Source organism: Marmota monax, unplaced genomic scaffold, assembly GCF_021218885.2.
Source record: "Marmota monax isolate L192 unplaced genomic scaffold, Marmota_monax_Labrador192_F-V1.1 WCK01_AAM20220418_F8-fsc00199, whole genome shotgun sequence".
NCBI classification, from domain to species: domain Eukaryota; kingdom Metazoa; phylum Chordata; class Mammalia; order Rodentia; family Sciuridae; genus Marmota; species Marmota monax.
The window spans coordinates 1,348,189-1,364,883 of NW_026694340.1; the positions used below are offsets into that span (position 1 = coordinate 1,348,189).

The 16,695-nt window shown below is 46.2% G+C and overlaps 1 protein-coding gene across 1 annotated transcript in view; it reads right to left on the reverse strand.

The window, feature by feature from the left end:
• The window catches only part of Fstl4 (follistatin like 4), a 413,115-nt gene that overhangs the window by 27,401 nt on the left and 369,019 nt on the right, over window positions 1-16,695 (reverse strand). Inside the window, exons 8-11 of the mRNA XM_046467657.2 lie at window positions 14,682-14,802; window positions 3,073-3,234; window positions 2,551-2,685; window positions 1,272-1,298 (exon numbers count right to left, since the gene is read on the reverse strand). Coding sequence (XP_046323613.1) covers window positions 1,272-1,298; window positions 2,551-2,685; window positions 3,073-3,234; window positions 14,682-14,802 — 445 coding nt within the window. The remainder of the gene's footprint in view (window positions 1-1,271; window positions 1,299-2,550; window positions 2,686-3,072; window positions 3,235-14,681; window positions 14,803-16,695) is intronic.

A 16,695-nucleotide genomic window follows, 5' to 3' on the forward strand; every position in this document is an offset into this window, starting at 1 on the left:
GCATCCCTAGTAAGATCTCCACTTTTGAAACTTGAGTCCTTCTGCAACAACCTCCCCTTAGCAGGATGCCACTTTTTAAAAACACGGAGCACAAGTTGCTTGTGCATTGGGGCCTCAGTTCAGGCAGTGACCTCTGCTTAGGACTGAGAGCAGCAACTGGAGCTGTTGGTAGAATTCCTCATGTTCTGGGTCCTGCCTTTTGCTCTCAGATTCACTGTCAGCTTCAGTGTTTCACATTCAGGAAACTGTCCTGGGCTTGTGTATGTGCACACATGCTAGACAGTGGGGAACACTATGCAAAGTTCTTGTAGAAAAAAATGAGACAGGAAACACGTGGTTTTTAAAATTGATGTTATGTTTAACCCTGGCAATCTCAATGTGCATCCTATAGCCTCTCATATTCCACTCTGTGCACTGAGCTGGAGAATAAGTCACCCAGGGTGATTTGAACTTGGATCTGATGCAGGGGTCATAGGACTAGGACCCATGCATGAACATGCACCTCAGGCAGTGACTCGGGCTTTATGACCCAGCTCCCACATGTGCACCATTTTGAACCACATGAAATTGCTGATATTAACCCAGTTTCAACATACAAAAATGGCATTTTCATCTGGATCAACCTAATATCTAAGGATTTGACTAATAAAATACTTTTGAAAATGTATATGTGGAAAAATATATATTTACAGAAACTATGGTTGCTTTTTTCTTTATTTCATCACAGCATACCTAAGGTATAGCTACTGTAGATCCCAGGGGGGACGGGCAACTTTTTTTTTGGGGGGGGGTTTATCTTTTTAACTTTATTTATTGCAGTATTGGGATAGAACTCAGGGCTTTTTAAATGCCAGGAAGGTGCTCTACCACTGAGCTACACCTCAAACATTTTGGTCTTTTTTAAACAACACAAGATAAAGCACAAAGCCCGACATCAGTATCAGCTACTGGAAAAAAGCACAGGGCCCAGATCTGACCGGGAGCTCCTGCCAAGTAGTCTGATTTATCTGAGGTTACAAGCAGCTTTCAATGAAACTCTCCGTTTTAAACTGTGCCTTTAAAGACACTAATAGGTTTTTAATCTGATTCAATGGGTATGCCACTTGAATTTGATTTTGACTGCCTCCCTTCCATTGGATTTGGCATGTGGGCCCTGCTTGAGGGGACTGCCTGGGATCTGCAAAACGGATGGCTGCTCAGAGAGACGACCTATCATGGAACCATGAACACATGCGATCAAAGGCACGACATGGAACAATCAAGCTTGGTACCTTCCTCTCTCCACAGAATGTTTGCCACTGTACAGCAGAGAATTAAGAAAGCCAGAACACGATTGCCAGAAGGGAAAAAGGAAAGCATTGTCAAACCTTTACTGTGGTGATACATTTCATTTAGAACATAATGGTACCCAGTCCATCACTTATCGACTCATTGGCCCAGCAGCAGCATCTGTCTTGTAGCTCTGGACGGGAGTGAACACTTCCAGGTCTCAGGACTCTTGATTGCTAAATGAATCTTTGAAATTAGGCCCCAGGATCACAGCAGCTAATAAAATTCCCCACATTCTGTGGATGATAGAGAGCAAGCAACATCTCTCCCAGATTCCCCTGATTACTTCAAGGAGAATTGATTTTCAACTAGGATCCTCGTAGGAAGACCCTGTGAAATACTTTTGATTATTTTCTTTGATGACAAAGGCATAGCTTGGAGTCTGACCAAGGGAAAGAGACTGCCACCAACACTCGTGTTCATGGATTCTTACCTGCGGTTCTCCCTGGGGTGCAGTGGCTATCACGGAGAGCACACTAAGTACAATAGGTGAATGATGATCCCTGGAGTTAAGGCCACCATGGTTAAGGCCTAATGGTTTGCATACTCAGCAGTTTCCCCTTATCTGTGGGAAATATGTTTCAAGGCCCCCAGTAGATGCCTGAAACCGCGGATAGTTCTAAACACTCTATACACTATATTTTTTCTTTTATACATTCCTATGATAAGGTTGAGTTTATAAATTCTGCATGGTAAGAGATCAACAATAATGACAAAATAGATTACAACAATATACTGCAATAAAAGTTATTTAAGACTTACGAATTGTTCATTTCTGGGATTTTCAATATAATATTTTCAGGCCATAGGAGGTGAAACTGCAGATGGTATTATTGTGTGAACTGGCCAGTTTCTGGGCCACTGTGGGATGGGGGCACCTTGCATGGTATGAAAGATTTTGGGAATGAGGGGCAGAGATTCTGATCAGACAACAAGTGGGAAACAGAACTGGGGCTGGGATATTGAAATTGTCTTGTGGTCCTGGGCTCTGTCTGCTATTCATAGACTTCTGCTATGTTTCCAGAGCTGTCTAGGTTGTCAGGAAAGGTCTGACATCTGGGTGTCCTCTGAACCCAATTTTGTGCATAGAGGATATAGGTTTACTCTAGCCTTTAAGAGCTCATGATTGGCAGCTGAGGCCCTGGTCTGTTGGTCCCCTCTCTTGCCACTTGACAGCCCCAACCAACTCAGTGAGGAGCATAAAGGCAAAAGTGGACTCACAGGTCTTCCTTGCTGAGTCCTCAATGAAGAGTGAGGAGATATCTTCATCCACGCCCACCTCATTTCTGGCAATGCAGGTGTATGCACCTGTGTCTTCATACCGAACACTGCCGATATGGAGCTCACTCCCATTGGCTGCAGGAAAAATGATCAGTGATCAGGGTGGCCTGCTCTACTGGACCCCCTCCTTCCCTTCCTCCCCATTCCCTTCTTGGGACTGTTGAGAGTGTTGCAGTTGAAAACACAGCCCCTGGGCAGGGTTGGGGCAGCCAACATCCTGGATAATGCATCCAGGAAGGGTTGGTACAACTGAAACTCACTGAGGGCAAACTGGCACCTGATGGCTTCTCATCATTGCTCTCAGAAAGTCCCCAAGACCTGTGCATGGACAAGGAAATCTGGGGAGATGTCTGTTCCCTCCTAACATGTCAGACTTAGAAATGAATCTAGCTTCTCATTGTCATTCCTGGGGTGAGAACCAGCTTGAACTGGATGGAATACAGAAGCAAGGGCAGTTCTTACCTAGAAGTGAGAGTTGTTTAGACATCTGGGCTGAGACATCCATGCCATTTTTCAGCCAAGTGATTTTGGGCATGGGAATGCCCTCAGCATGGCATCTCAGGCTGGCTGCCACTCCAGGCTCCTGTGCCTGGGTCTCTGGATAGACGCGGATGACAGGCGGCACTGTGGGTGAAAATCAGCATTGGTAAGAGAAGGTCCTCAGCTGACTCCAGGCCCATGGCCCAACCCTGAGATCCTCCTCCAGAGGGTAAACCTCAGAGGGAACTCTGGAGCTCTCTTCTTTGCCAGCTTACAGTGATCCTCTTTGGCAACCCAAAAGTCTGATGAAAAGGACTCTAAAGTGGATTGCAACAGTAAATATGTCCAGCATTGTACCCAGTAATTCATGGATTTCAACATTATTCTAAATATGATTAGAAAGACATCCAAATATTTAATGCCATTCAGCTGCTACATGTAAAGAGCAAGAGCCAATGGATTTTATTTCTGAATGAATAAAATTCAAATATATTATTTCTATTATCGGAAAGCTATTGGACAGGGGCTTAATTTCTTGCAGGAAATGCTCCACCCAGCACTTATGGGCACTGACTGGCAGAGCTGCTAATTACATCACTGCTCTGAGGAAATTCATTGATTTTCCAGAGTGTCATTTTAATATTATCTCTTCCCTGGAACCTGGGTAAAAGGCCAGGTGTGCCCTCTTTGCCTATGGAGTGAGTCATCCATGGGTTCTGGAAGTCAAGTTTGGGGCTGGGAGTGTGACCTGGCTCACTGGCCAGATGAGCATGAGTGGGCAAGTCTCTGGCACCTTCCATAGTACTCTGGCTTTTTTACACAGGCTGACTGTGGGGTGGGACCTGGGGGAAGCAGAAATTGTCTGGAGGATCCTTCTCCCAACCCTAGCTCTGGACCCAGGAAATTGAATCAGTATCATTTTCAGTGGAATTGAAGGCTTATAGTCATCCATACATTTTACTCTACATACTTCTTAAAAGGACTTCCTCTTTCCCTCCCCCAATTCCTGTTTTTATGCTACCAGGGATTGAACTCAGGATCTATGTGAGTTGGGCAACCACTTTACCACTGGGCTACATCCCCAGTCCTTTCTTTTAAATTTTACTTTGAGACAGGGTCTTGCCAAGTTGCTTAGGGCCTTGCTAAGTTGCTGAGGCTCGTCTCAAGTTTGTGATCCTCTGCCTCAGCCTCAGCCACTGGAGTAGCTGGATTACAGGCACATGGCACTATATTTGGTTTCAGAAAGGATTTGTGGAAGTTTACATAAAGATACTCGGATATAAACTCAGCTAATATGTATCACCTATGCTTTGGGAAGGAGGGAGGTAGGCTCTTCCTGAAGTAGACAACTGTATTTCCCTAGAGTTATCTGGAAGTTTTTGTTTTCTGATAAGAGAAGGTGTCCCAGTACTTGAGGAAAAAGATTCTTTTTGGGACCAGAGTGAAGGCAAAATTGATGCTAATGTAGGAGGAGGTGATGGCATTGATCCTGGAACCTGAGCAAGGTGGCAGAATTCTGATGATCCATACTCAGGTAGGCAGGGGACAGGAGAGAAGCTCCCTTGTTCCTTGTGAGAAGTGAACTTGGCAACTCCAGTTGAAACTCCTCAGGATCCTGCTATTCATGTGATCAATGGAGTCGGTTTCAAGTCTTTCTTTGGATGACTGGGGCAAAGTTAGGGGGCAGAGGTGAAATCTAAGTGGACAACTGGTAAATCATAAGACCTTACCCTCAAATGGCCTAGAGACGTTTTAATAACATGAACTCAGAGGAGATTAGGCCAAACTGCAGGGGCCCGAGAACGATAAAATCTGAGTCCTCTGAACAGCTTGTCTTTGTTAGAGGTTTTAGGGAAGAGGTCCAGGGTACAGCAGAAGGGTTTTGTCCTAGTTCAGGCCACTGGGGATGGAGGAGGTAAGTGGGGTCTAGCTGAGGCATGGCTGAGGACGGCATAGAACATAGATGTGTTTCCTTCTCCTCTGGCCCCATTGGTTCAAAGAGGAAAGAAAGAAACTTCCCCACAGCTTACACTGGGCAGAAGGAGGAATGGGGTTCAAGTTGAGTAGAGAGAATTGTGGTCAGGAGGTGGTAATTCAAGATCCCAGAGGTAGAGCCTAGGAACCCTGAGCTGGCGGGCAGCTGGAGAGCAACCAGAGTTCTAGAGTAGGGGTGACCCGGATAAGGGCTCTAATAGCCTGGGCTCATGGTAGGTCACCATCTATTTGTACACGCCTTCCTGGAAACCCTGGTAGAAACCTAAAGAAAGTAGAAGAGTCGATAGAGATAGGAGCAGAAATGAATGAATCAATTAGAAAGCCAAGAAAAAGTAATTGATAAATAAATCTAAGGGCTGACTCTTTGTAAAAGCCAATAAAATAGCCAAAGTTCTGGCAAGTTTGATCAATGAAAAAAAAAAATAGAAAGAACAGAGGGGATTAAAAGATGTGAGAATACTGTACTCAATTATGGGTAATAAATGTGAAAATCTCAATGAAATGGATTATTTAAAAGGAAACTTTAAAGCATCAACATTGCTTTATGTAAAGATTAAAAAAAAATTTAAAGTGCTACTAACCCCAAAGTCACTCTGACTAGTTTTAGATCAGATTCCTTTGTATACTTAAGAATTAGATAATTCCTGGAGTATAGAATAGGGAAGACATTCCAAATTCCATCACAAAGCAAGTATAACCTGGACAACCCAAACCTGGCAAAGACCAAACAAACAAAACCCAAGACAAACAAATAAAAAATTAAAAAACCCCCACCAAATAAAAACAGGTGGCTACACACTTACTTGGGACTACATATAATACAATCCCAAGCACACAGTCAGCTCAAATCTAGCATTGTACTAAAAGAACATTCTGTATCCAAGTGTAATAAATTTTGATGGCTAACTAGTAAGAAAACTATAATTGATCAGATCCAAAGTCAAAGGCATTCAAAAAGAAAAACCATTTGATTCTCTTGCTAGGTACTGAAAGGGCCTTTGGGAAAAAAAATTCAAAATCCATTTCTTCGGGGAAAAAACCTTCAGTAAAATAGAAACAAAATGCTATTTTCTTCCTACATGAAGAACATCTCTATAAAAATAAGCAGCAGCACCATTCTTTGCAGAATGGTAAAACATTAAGTCAGGAAAAAGAAAAAGGAGGTAATATTAGACTCTGATGTTATGCTGGATGTTTCAATGGAAGGCAGCGATAAGAGACACAAATATTAAAAAGGTGCAGAAAAATGGTATTTTTATGTGGATATCCTCCAAGTAACAAACCAAAAAAGTGGTAAGGATTAAGAAGTGAATACGTAAAGGGGTCAGTACCAAAACATACAAAATTAGTAGCTTATTTATATATCAGCAATGGCCAGGCAGTAAAACAGCAGGAGTTCATAACCCACTTGAATCTAATGTATGAAATATGATATGTCAAGAGCTCTGTAATGTTTTGAACAACCAATAATAAAATAAACAAACAAACAAAAAAAAGAAATGGCATAGGGACAACAGGACCCCCATTCACAAAAGAATGAATTTTTATGTAAACCTCACACCTTACATAAAGGTGAGCAAAATAAAAACCACAGAAATAAAAAAAAAGAGACTGAGGCATGAGGATTGCAAGTTCAAAGCCAGCCTCAGCAACTTAGCAAGACCCTGTCTCAAAATAAAATATAAAAAAATGGCAGGGGATGTGGCTTAGTGGTTAAGTACCCCTAGATGCAATCCCTAGTACCAAAAAAAAAAAAAGTGTGAACCTACATGAAGAAAACTATAAAACTTCACTTAAAAATTCTTCAGTAATTGGAAGAGATGTTCTTGGATAGGAAGACTTTCTAAATTGTTAAGAAGTAAAAAATGATAAATGAAGCTGTACATTTAATCTAATTCTAATGAAAACCAATTGATCAGGGCTTGCCAAAACAATTTTGAATTTATCTAGAAAGAAAAAAATGTGCAAGTACAGTGGAGGAAAATTTGAAAAATGATCATGATGATTATTGCCTTCCTAATCAATTATTACAAAGTATTACAATACCAAATGGAGGATGAGAGGGTTCTCATCCCAGATTCTGGCACCATGTTAGTGACATTGAATGAGTTTTACAAAGCTCTGTCTATTCGGTATTGTGCAGACAATGTTTATGAAATGCCACGCAAGTGTCAGGCATGACACAGACAGCAGTGAATAAGAGCCTCAGTCTCCGCCCTCATGGGATTGAGGAAGTCTGAAGAATTAACTTCAAGCGTGAAGATCACTCCCAAAAGGCAATTTGGGACCACAGGGATGGTAGTCCCAGAAAACTCATCAGAATAGAGAGCAGGTGCCACTCTGTGCATCTCACACAGGAAAGACTTAACTTTCTGATGACTGGGAGCCTGTCTTTTTATTGTGGAGGGTTTATCCAGGGAAAGGAAACTCAACGAATGGGCCTGGCGTCCTCAGTGATATGAACACCAGCATTGAAGATTGGCCTTGGCTCTGCCTTGACCTTTGATAGAAATCTGTAGACCCAAGAAATGCACTAGGACTACCCCCCAGTGTCTGAGCCCATTGGTCTGGGATGGGGCTGGAGAATTTGCATCTCCCTAACAGGTTCTTGGTGATACTCTGAGTCAGCTTGGAAGCTCTTCAGACCAATTCAGGACAAATTTTGAATTAGTGTGTGGGAATGTTCGGGACAAAGGGAAACTTGATTGGTTTACTTCAGGGTGTGTGGAATGAACCATTCATGTAAAAATACATGACCAAAGTAAGACACCTGGGTTTCCACTGGCAGGGGTTAGAGTAAGACACCCTCTTCTGGTCTTGAGGTCTCCTTGAGTCGAAGACATCCAGAGGATAAGACAGTACCTCCATAGAAAGGCTAAGGAGGGGACCCCAGACCTCTGCCTGCTCCACCTCCAATGCCCTCTTCCTCCCTACTATGGTCCCAACTCTCTAACAGGGAGTCATCAGGGCTTTTCTTCTCATGCCCTTTATCCCAGATCATGCCAGTCTCCACAGGAAGCCTAGGCCTCCCCCAAAACCTCCGTTGTGCCATCTGAAACTCAAGTTCTGTCATTAGCAAAATCTCTGAAAGTGCTTTCAACCTGCTTGCTTCCATGGAAACCTTTTTTCCTGAGGATGCTGCTTCTGCAGCCTTCTGGGTTTTTCTTCTTATCACTGGACTGGGAGTGGCCTCGATGGCCCTTGTTGCCACTTCCAGACCATTCTACTTCCTTTCTCCTGGAGAATGTCCAGTCTCGGGCCCTCTCTGCCTCATTCCTAGATCCCCGCCCGCCCCCCCCACTCCAGGCTGCTTCCTGGACCTGGTTCCAACGTCTCTCTCACTCCTTGGGGATTTTCCCCTTTGCAATGGAGATAGCTGAGCACTTTTTTTGAAATGTCATCTTCACCTGGCTTCGGAATGCCACCCTCTTAGTTTCCTGCCACTTTCTGGTTTTTCCTTCTTAGTCTGTTTTTCTGGCCTTTTCTTATCTCTCGGGCTCTAAATATTTGTCCATTGACCAAGAACTATCTGCAATTCACTCTTCTGGTGATCTGTGTCTACTTGACTTCATAAACCATGTGCATCAGAAATTTGTATCTCCAGCTGAGACATCTGCCTTAAACCCAAACTTAGGTACCCAACTGCACAATACCTCAAGAGTGTCTCTGCACCTTTGTTATGTACCAAGGGGCTCCTCATCTTCCCCAAATCAGCTCCCCCTCTCCTATCAGGAAACAGCCTCTCTCTCTCTCTCTCTCTCTCTCTCTCTCTCTCTCTCTCTCTCTCTCTCTTTTCCTGTTGCTCAGACAAGAAAATTGGGGATTCATCTTTGATCTCCTCATCACCTCTACATGTACAAACCATGTCACCTTCTCAGCAAGACCTTCCCTTGCCACTCTATATTATAAAATGCCTACCTTTCATTTAATCTTAATCCTCTTTTATTAAAAAAAATATCCTCCTCAGCACTTTTTACCCTTTGACAGGCTCCACCAGGGTGGGGTTTTTGTGTTCACAGCTGTGTTTCCAGTGCTTTGCGGGCATGCGGCATACAGAAGCAGCCCAGTGAATACCTGTTGAGTGAAGTGATGTTAAATACTGAAGAATGATGTGGCGTTGGCAGCAAAGAGGGGGAAGAGCATTTGCAGCAGAGTTTGGAGTAGGCAGTCAAGAGGACAGGTGTGTCGGGGAAAGAGAAGTTTCTGGAACTGGAGCTTGGTGAGAGGGGCAGCATGGCCAAGATGAGGCTAGAGGCGGGCAGCAGGACCAGACCGCAGTGCATGTGTGAGGGCAGGGTGTGTGGCTGTGAGCTACCTGCAGGAGTTTGTATCCCTGGGGACAGGAAGCTGCTGCTGTCCCTCGGTGAGCCAGTGGGTCCAGCCTCCCCACCTATTTTTCCTCAGTGGCTGATATGGAGGAGAAGGACAGTGCAAGCCAGGCCAGCAGCAGTGGGAAGGAGCCCTGTGAAGAGTCGTAGGTACCTGGGCTGGAACAGGACCAGAGAGTCTCTGGGTCTTTCCAGCTCAATGTCCCACACTAAGGGGGCTGTGACATGAAGGCAAAGCCCCCACACTGAGCAGCTTCCAGGAAGCCGTCTTGCCTTGAACTGATCCCTCACTGAGGAAAACACTGGCATGAGGAATTAAAAAAAAAAAATCGGTGCTCAGTTGGGTGAGTGTTCAATTATAGGACCCACCTGTCCTCTGCTAGGTGATGAGACATCTCTGACTCTGTGGCTGGGGAGGAAGAGCCCAGGCTCGGAGTGAGCTCCTGGCCTGCACCTGCCCAGCCCTGTTCATTGTGGCCAGAAGCTGTAGCTCCTTTGGTGCCAGAGCTCTGGAGTCAGCCTCTGGCCAGGCCAAGGAGGGCCTGAGGAGAACCCTGGGCAGGGAGGCAACTATGCAGGGTCTCTGAAGTTTCAGGGGCCCTGTCAGAGCAAGAGGAAGACCACAGCTTCTTGTCAGTAACATGGCAAGGACACGACTGTTTTTCCGTGGTCCTGATTCTCCCTCTTCCTTTCCTGCTAATCTGCACACTAGAAATAATTTAAAATTAATATATTCTGAGCAGACACATTAATTTTCTTTTAAATTTGCAAAAATCTTCAATCGAAGACATTTGAATACATAACACAAAGGCCCATTTTCTTTGGGAAACATCTATCACTGCCAAGGTAAAAGGCGGCACAAATATGTCCATAAGGAAGAGGTATAGTCGCAAAAGCACCAAGCTGGAGTAATAAACAGATTTGGAGATTATTAGGGTGTTTTGGAAATGAATCATGGCTTGTTTGAACTGTGGGGGAGGTCGAGGGTATTTTTAATTTAATGGATTAATCATTTATGTCTGAGGTTCTTGCTCCTTCCTATGAAAGCAATGCAGGAGGTTTGTATGGAGTTATAAATCATGTCAGTGTTTGGGCCTCATCTCTGGGAGGCCTTGACTACGGGTTATACAAATAATTTGAGAGAGGAAGTAGAATTTCTAGAAGGGTTCCCTTTGGGCAACCGGGTCAGCCCAGAGTCATGGAAGGAGAGATTCCAGGAGTATCCTAGCCTGTGTATAGAGTCCCACTCTTGCGACCAAGAGCCAGGGAGTGCGGCAGCCCAGGAAGAGGCAACCTATATCTTATTCCCAGTTTGGCAATCTTCCCCTAGGTCTTGATTTTCCTATCTGTATAATGGGTTGGAAGCTCTGTGAGGGTAACAAGCTTTGATCACCTGTATCAACCAATCATAGTTAAATATGGCTTGAGATAAATCCAAACATGTCTGCTCCACCTTGGACTTGGTACTATATTCCAAGCCAGGCATTTCCCAAACATTTTATACACAGTCTTATCTCCTTATATCTGGAAGGCAGTAGGTAATATTGTTTTTCTCATTTACAGGTATGTTTATTTTCTTACCTAAAACTATATATCCAGAAAGTTCCAGACCAGCACTGGGACTTGAACCCAGAACTCTCTGACTCAGAGTTCATGTCTTCAACCTGTGTCAGGAGTAGCCAGCTCAGGTCCGTTCTGGGCTAGAGGGGAACAGCTGAGTCCTGCTCCCAGGTGGTGATATCCTTGTCTCTTGGGTCCACAGGCCACATGTGAGCACCCTGACACATCTCTGGTCACTCAGTTTTCTAAGACCTTCAGAGAGCACACAACGGGCTCCCTCTGTTCCCTTCCTCATTCTCATTCCCATCTTCCCTCTCACTGAGGACAGTGTAGTTGGAGGAATGGAGACACAGAACGCTGCTCCCTGACTAGGTTCAGAGCTGTCCCTCAGCTCAGCAAGCCACAGCTGATCAACCAGGCCAAGAGGAGACCAAATTGGATCCCATAAGCAGAGTTGAGAAGACTGGACTTGAATTTGACCTCAGTGGGTCAGGGCCATCTTTTATGTCTTCAATTCACAATTGAGATGGAGGGTTAGAAGGAACAAATCACACAGACGAATGTCACTGACTTCTCACTCCCTCCTCACCAGACTCCTTAGCAAGGCAGGGTGACTTCTCAGCCCTCCAGCTCCCCCTGCCTGAGGGCTTTGGCACTAAGCAGCAGCCTGCAAAACTCTCATGCCCACTGCCTCTGGGACTCTCCTGCAGTGACCAGCCCCTCCCTGCGCCTCCCTCCTGGGATCCTGAACAGCACCAGGAATCTGCACATTGATCTGCTGGATGACATCAAACCATGTGGTCCAGCAACCTCAGTCCTGCTGAGGGCGGGGCCTGGGCCCCATTGACGCTGTCAGATCCTCACCAGGCCGCTGTTTCTGATAAGGCCTAAGCTCTGCGTTAGGCACAGAGATATCAGGGTTCCTGTCCTCTGTTACCTGAGAGTGTTCAGCCCAGAGCAACCCAACAAAGACCTGTGGATTGCCCACCCTGCATCCCACGCTGGGGATTCCCCAACAGCAAACACGCTGTCTCAGCAGGTGGACATTGAGTTTGGGCCTGGGAGGGAAGATCTGCTTTACAGTTATTAATGTGGGTGGAGTCAAGGCAAACCACCCAGTCTTTCTGAGCTCCAGTGTCTTCATTTATTAAACAGAGGTGGCACATCGTGGGTATTCAGCAAGTGTTATTCACTATTGCAATGTCTTTCAGAACATCTAATTTTAAACAATACCTTCCTTCACAGATACAGCTTTATTCCAAGTCTGACACAGCAAGTTTAACTTCTGGAATATTTTGAAAACATCCCGTCCTTTTCTAGGGCCAGCAGGTCATAACCCTTGAAAGGCAACCATAGGCCTACTTTGGGATGGGTGGTCCTATCTAGGAGTTGAGAACTGTATTCAAATGTCACCCCAAGTGCTTGGGAATCAGAAGCCCACAGAGCCTTCTTGGCTTCTAGAGCTAGAGTCACCCTAATGGCTTAGCCCAGCCTCCATAGGGCCATGCACAGTGAGCCGATTTAATGAGGTAGAAAACTGATCACAAAGTACAGAGGCCCCAGGGTGCTTCTTCCCACTCTATTGACAGCCCTTTGGCTGGGAAGGAAGCCTTAAATCTCTTAGCAAATAGGGAATGGATCTCAAGTGGCCTTTTTCTGTATTTCAATTGGAAGGTTCTGCTCTTTGTTTAGATTTCCAGGGCTGAAAGCGGCTGCCAGAGCTGAGACTAGGCAGTGGCTGGGCTGGTGAGGAGGGGGCGGTGGGGAAGGTTCAAAGGGAACTCTTCTGTGCCAGCTAAGCAGTCTTCTTCCCAGGCCAGGTGGGAAGAGCTAGTGTTTAAGCCCAGAAATGCTCATGGCCCTTGGAGTCCTTCTTCCTGACTCAGCACTAAAGGTGAGGAACTGGCTCCATCCACATAATGAGCTCTGCCTCAGAATTCCAAGGGGACTTGGGGTAAAAGAGCCTGCCAAGCACTATGAACTTGCCACTTGATTTATCAAGGAATTTGAGACTCTAGAGTTTCCTCTAGGAGCTGAGTCAGAGATATCTATAGGCTCTCACCTGTGAGTTACTCTGGTTCCTGGGCAGGTGACTCCCTGCCCTCTTCAGATTTGTTTTGGAGGAAATAGAGGGATCCTGAGGTTCCAGCCCTCTCCTTGGGCCCTCTGGTTCTTGTGAAGTGGGAGCAGGGAGGGGAGGGGCTGGATGCAAGGGCTTGGGTATCTGTTGATTTTACTTTCCTAGGTTTTTCTGAGGACCTGAGAGACCTGCAGTAAACCATCAAGAACTGTTTTGCAACCAAACATTAAGAGCATCATCAGCCTCTGGTTGCCACCTGCCAGTGTCAAACAGTGAAGCTTCCTTCACACAATAGAACACAGGCTGTGTCCCTGGACCAGTCCCTGCTGCATGGTAGACTAGCTCTGTGTCCCAGCATGGGATGGCTCACCCAGTGGGTGTTGTAACTTGTGTTATGACACGAGTTGGGTTATTTCTGGTGAAACCTAGACACTTGATCACAAGCCAATAAGCATGGATTCAGTATGTCCAAACTCAAGGGAAATATTAATACAATATGGCTGGGACATGAATGGATATGAAAGTCCCTAAAACATCCTGTAGAGCAAATGCAGAGGCAAACTGAGTGCATTCAGTTGTCCTTAAATGACTTGTCATCCTGGATCCTAGAGGTCAGTGAAGGTGAACCTGGTGATGGGATATTTCTGACATCTTGCTCACTTTATCCTGGGAGGGTAAGTCCTGAACACCAGCTGGCACAAAGTTCCCAGGGGCTGGTGTGACATTTCCACGCTATTCCCTGACACATGAACCTCCTGCTCAGGCCTTCCAGGTGACAGGAGGGCGCCCTGCTGGGTTTGGCTGGGTGGGGCTGATCGGCTGATCAGATGGCCTGTTTGTTTCCATGGCTGGAGTGGCCAGCATGCAAAGTGGAGGTCAGCACTGGGTACTGACTCCACAGAGTTGCTTTCCTACCAGTTGTGTGACCTCAGGTGAATGACCTTAGCAACTCATCCATAATGTGTGGGTTAAAAACATATCAACTGGGAGGATCTACATGCAGTGCTTAGCACAGGAACTATCCAGACAATTGCTTGGAAAACACTGACTGGTGTACTCGGTGGCAGAATGATCAGGAGGGAGTTAATTCTCAGTTTCCAGAAGTGCTGGCAACACAAGGGCCTGAGAAACTTAGGAAAACCTTCCAAATATGCTCTGGTTCTGTCCTGGTTTTAGCCTAAGGGGAGGCTCATTGAGCCTTTTGAAAGTCTCTGTTGGAGGAAATAATGCCTCCTAGTTGTACAAGGGGTTCAGTTCCATGCCCCCTGGGAGAGCAGCAGTAGATAAGAGTTTCTGGTCTGTGGGATCTAGAGACCACAGCTGCTCACTTGCATCATGTTGCCCACAGGACACACCACACTCTACAGTGGCCTGCAGGGGCCTTAGGAGCCCAGGGTGACTTGCCTGAATGGCATCCTCTACCCTGGCACTTGGATGCATTTCATCTGAGGGGACCTTGGCTGGAGACTAATTTTCTTCACCATCCCTCCTAGTTATAAGAGAGATGGGATATTTCAGAGTTAGATATTTCTTTCAGATAACAGAATACATAAGGGGGCGACAGGTTGCTCTGGACAGCGTTTTAGGGATGCTTTGAGGGGACAACATGCATGGAGCCATTTACTAACCATTCACCTGCAGGACGTGGGTCTGGAACAGCTGCTCGTGGCCCAAGGCGTGGCAGGTGTAATTGCCCATGTGGATGGTGGTCACCTTGGTGATGTACAGGGAGTCATCCTCTCCGAAGTCCTGCATGGGCAAAGATGACAATGAGATTGGCCTCTCTATTGAGAAGGTTGAGGGACTGCTGGTTTCTCTTAATTTTCTAGGAAAACAGAACTCCTGCCTCTAGGAGAGAGTTCCTTTCTGCCTGACCCCTTCCTCAGCAGAGCTGAGGGCTGTGCTGTCCTGAGCAGGGGACGCTACCTCTCTTGCATGTTCCTGGTTCAGACCTTGCATGTCCATTTACCATTGTGCTCACCTGGCACCTTCTCTGTGAGGTGGGCAGGACACTTCCCTCAGCACATTTCCTCCAACTTCCATCAATTAGGCTCAGGTGCCCCTCTCATCTTGCCCCCTTGTTTTATGGTGATCTCGCCTACCTGCTAAGAGACTGTAATTCTGGATGAAAGCCACGTGTAGAGGAGGTGTCGGCAAACTTTCCTAAGGGGCCAGATAGTGACTATTTTCAGCTTCGTGGGTCTTAAGATTTGTCAGCTACTCAACTCTGCCACAATAGCATTAAAGTGCCGAAACAATTCATGAATTAATGAGGGTGCTGTGTTCAATGACATTTTATTTAAAGGTGATGGGCCAGATTTGGTTCACTGGCTATAGTTTGTTTACAACTGGTTTAGATCCTGCCTGGATCCCCAGATGATTTCAGGCAGCCTGCAGGTATCTGAGTAGCTCAAGGGAAGGGAGTCAGAGCTGTGGGGGTGGGGAGCAGACAGACACAAATCAAGGCAGGGGCATAAAAGAGATCCAGAAGGACTGATGACCCCCTAAGAAGTGGCCCAGTGAGCCTTGGCCCAGTGGTCTCTGCAGCCTCGAGGGTTGGGATCTTATTGAGCCAGTGCACAGGGGAGGGATGGTCAGGAGGTCTGCGGCTGTGAAGTCCCCAGAAGAGCACCGGGCAGGCACCAAGTCCTACTCAGCTGCGTTTTCTCTTGTAGAACTGAGCACAGTTCTGTCCCCTTCCAGTGCCAATGCAGACATGTTGGCATTGGAACTGCCTAGCATTCTATGAAGGTCCCTTATCGGCTTTGGTTAGCTACCAAACACCTCAGATGACATGGTGCTTGGAGCTGATAGACAGAGAAAGCTCATGGGTGAGAGAAAGGGCCGAACAGTGCTGGACATGGGGAGAGATGGGGAAGCCCGGTGCCTGGACTCAGGAGACGCAGGGTTTGGTTTGGATTTGCCATTGAACAAATGTCCCCTAGTGCCTCTGGGGCTTTGGTTTCTCCACCTGTAAGTGTGGACAACACATGTTCCCCATCTGTCTGAGATCCAGCAAGAGAAGGCATGTGCGTGTATTTCCTCATGTGAGAAGCACGACATACACAGGGGACGTTATTTTTCCTGTCATTACTAACAGAAGATGCAAAACTCCTCTTGACCCCTGGAGCAAACACCAAACCATCCCTCCTGCTGTTCCCCTTGCCCTTTCAGAGCTCCCTTCTTTCACAGAAGCACTTTGGTGGCAGAAAAGAAGAAGGCCATTGGCTACTGTGCACAAGGGTCATGCGTGAGCAGCACTGGGCAGCTCCGAGGGTCTTTCGTTAATACGTACACTTCTGCCCCCTGAAAGGATGACGTTCTCCCTTGCTCACACCCTTGAGGGCCCAGCACAACCATCACAAGTTCGTTTAAAGAAGTCTTAGCACAAGTAAGAGTTGTAGGCAAAAGAGAGGTGCATGGCAGTGGGGAGGTGGGAAGGTCAATAGTGGACACACACAACCTCCTTTCAGCATTGGGGACAAAGAAAGCCAACCCCCTGCGACTCCCTTCTCCTGGTGAGGAACAGTATCTGAGAGGGCTCTGCCGGAACCCTGCCGGTTGGCTGTGAAACATCACTTTGCTGAAAAGAGCCCCATTCCCAGCATTCTGTGGAAGCCTCAATAATAAAATAAAACAGCA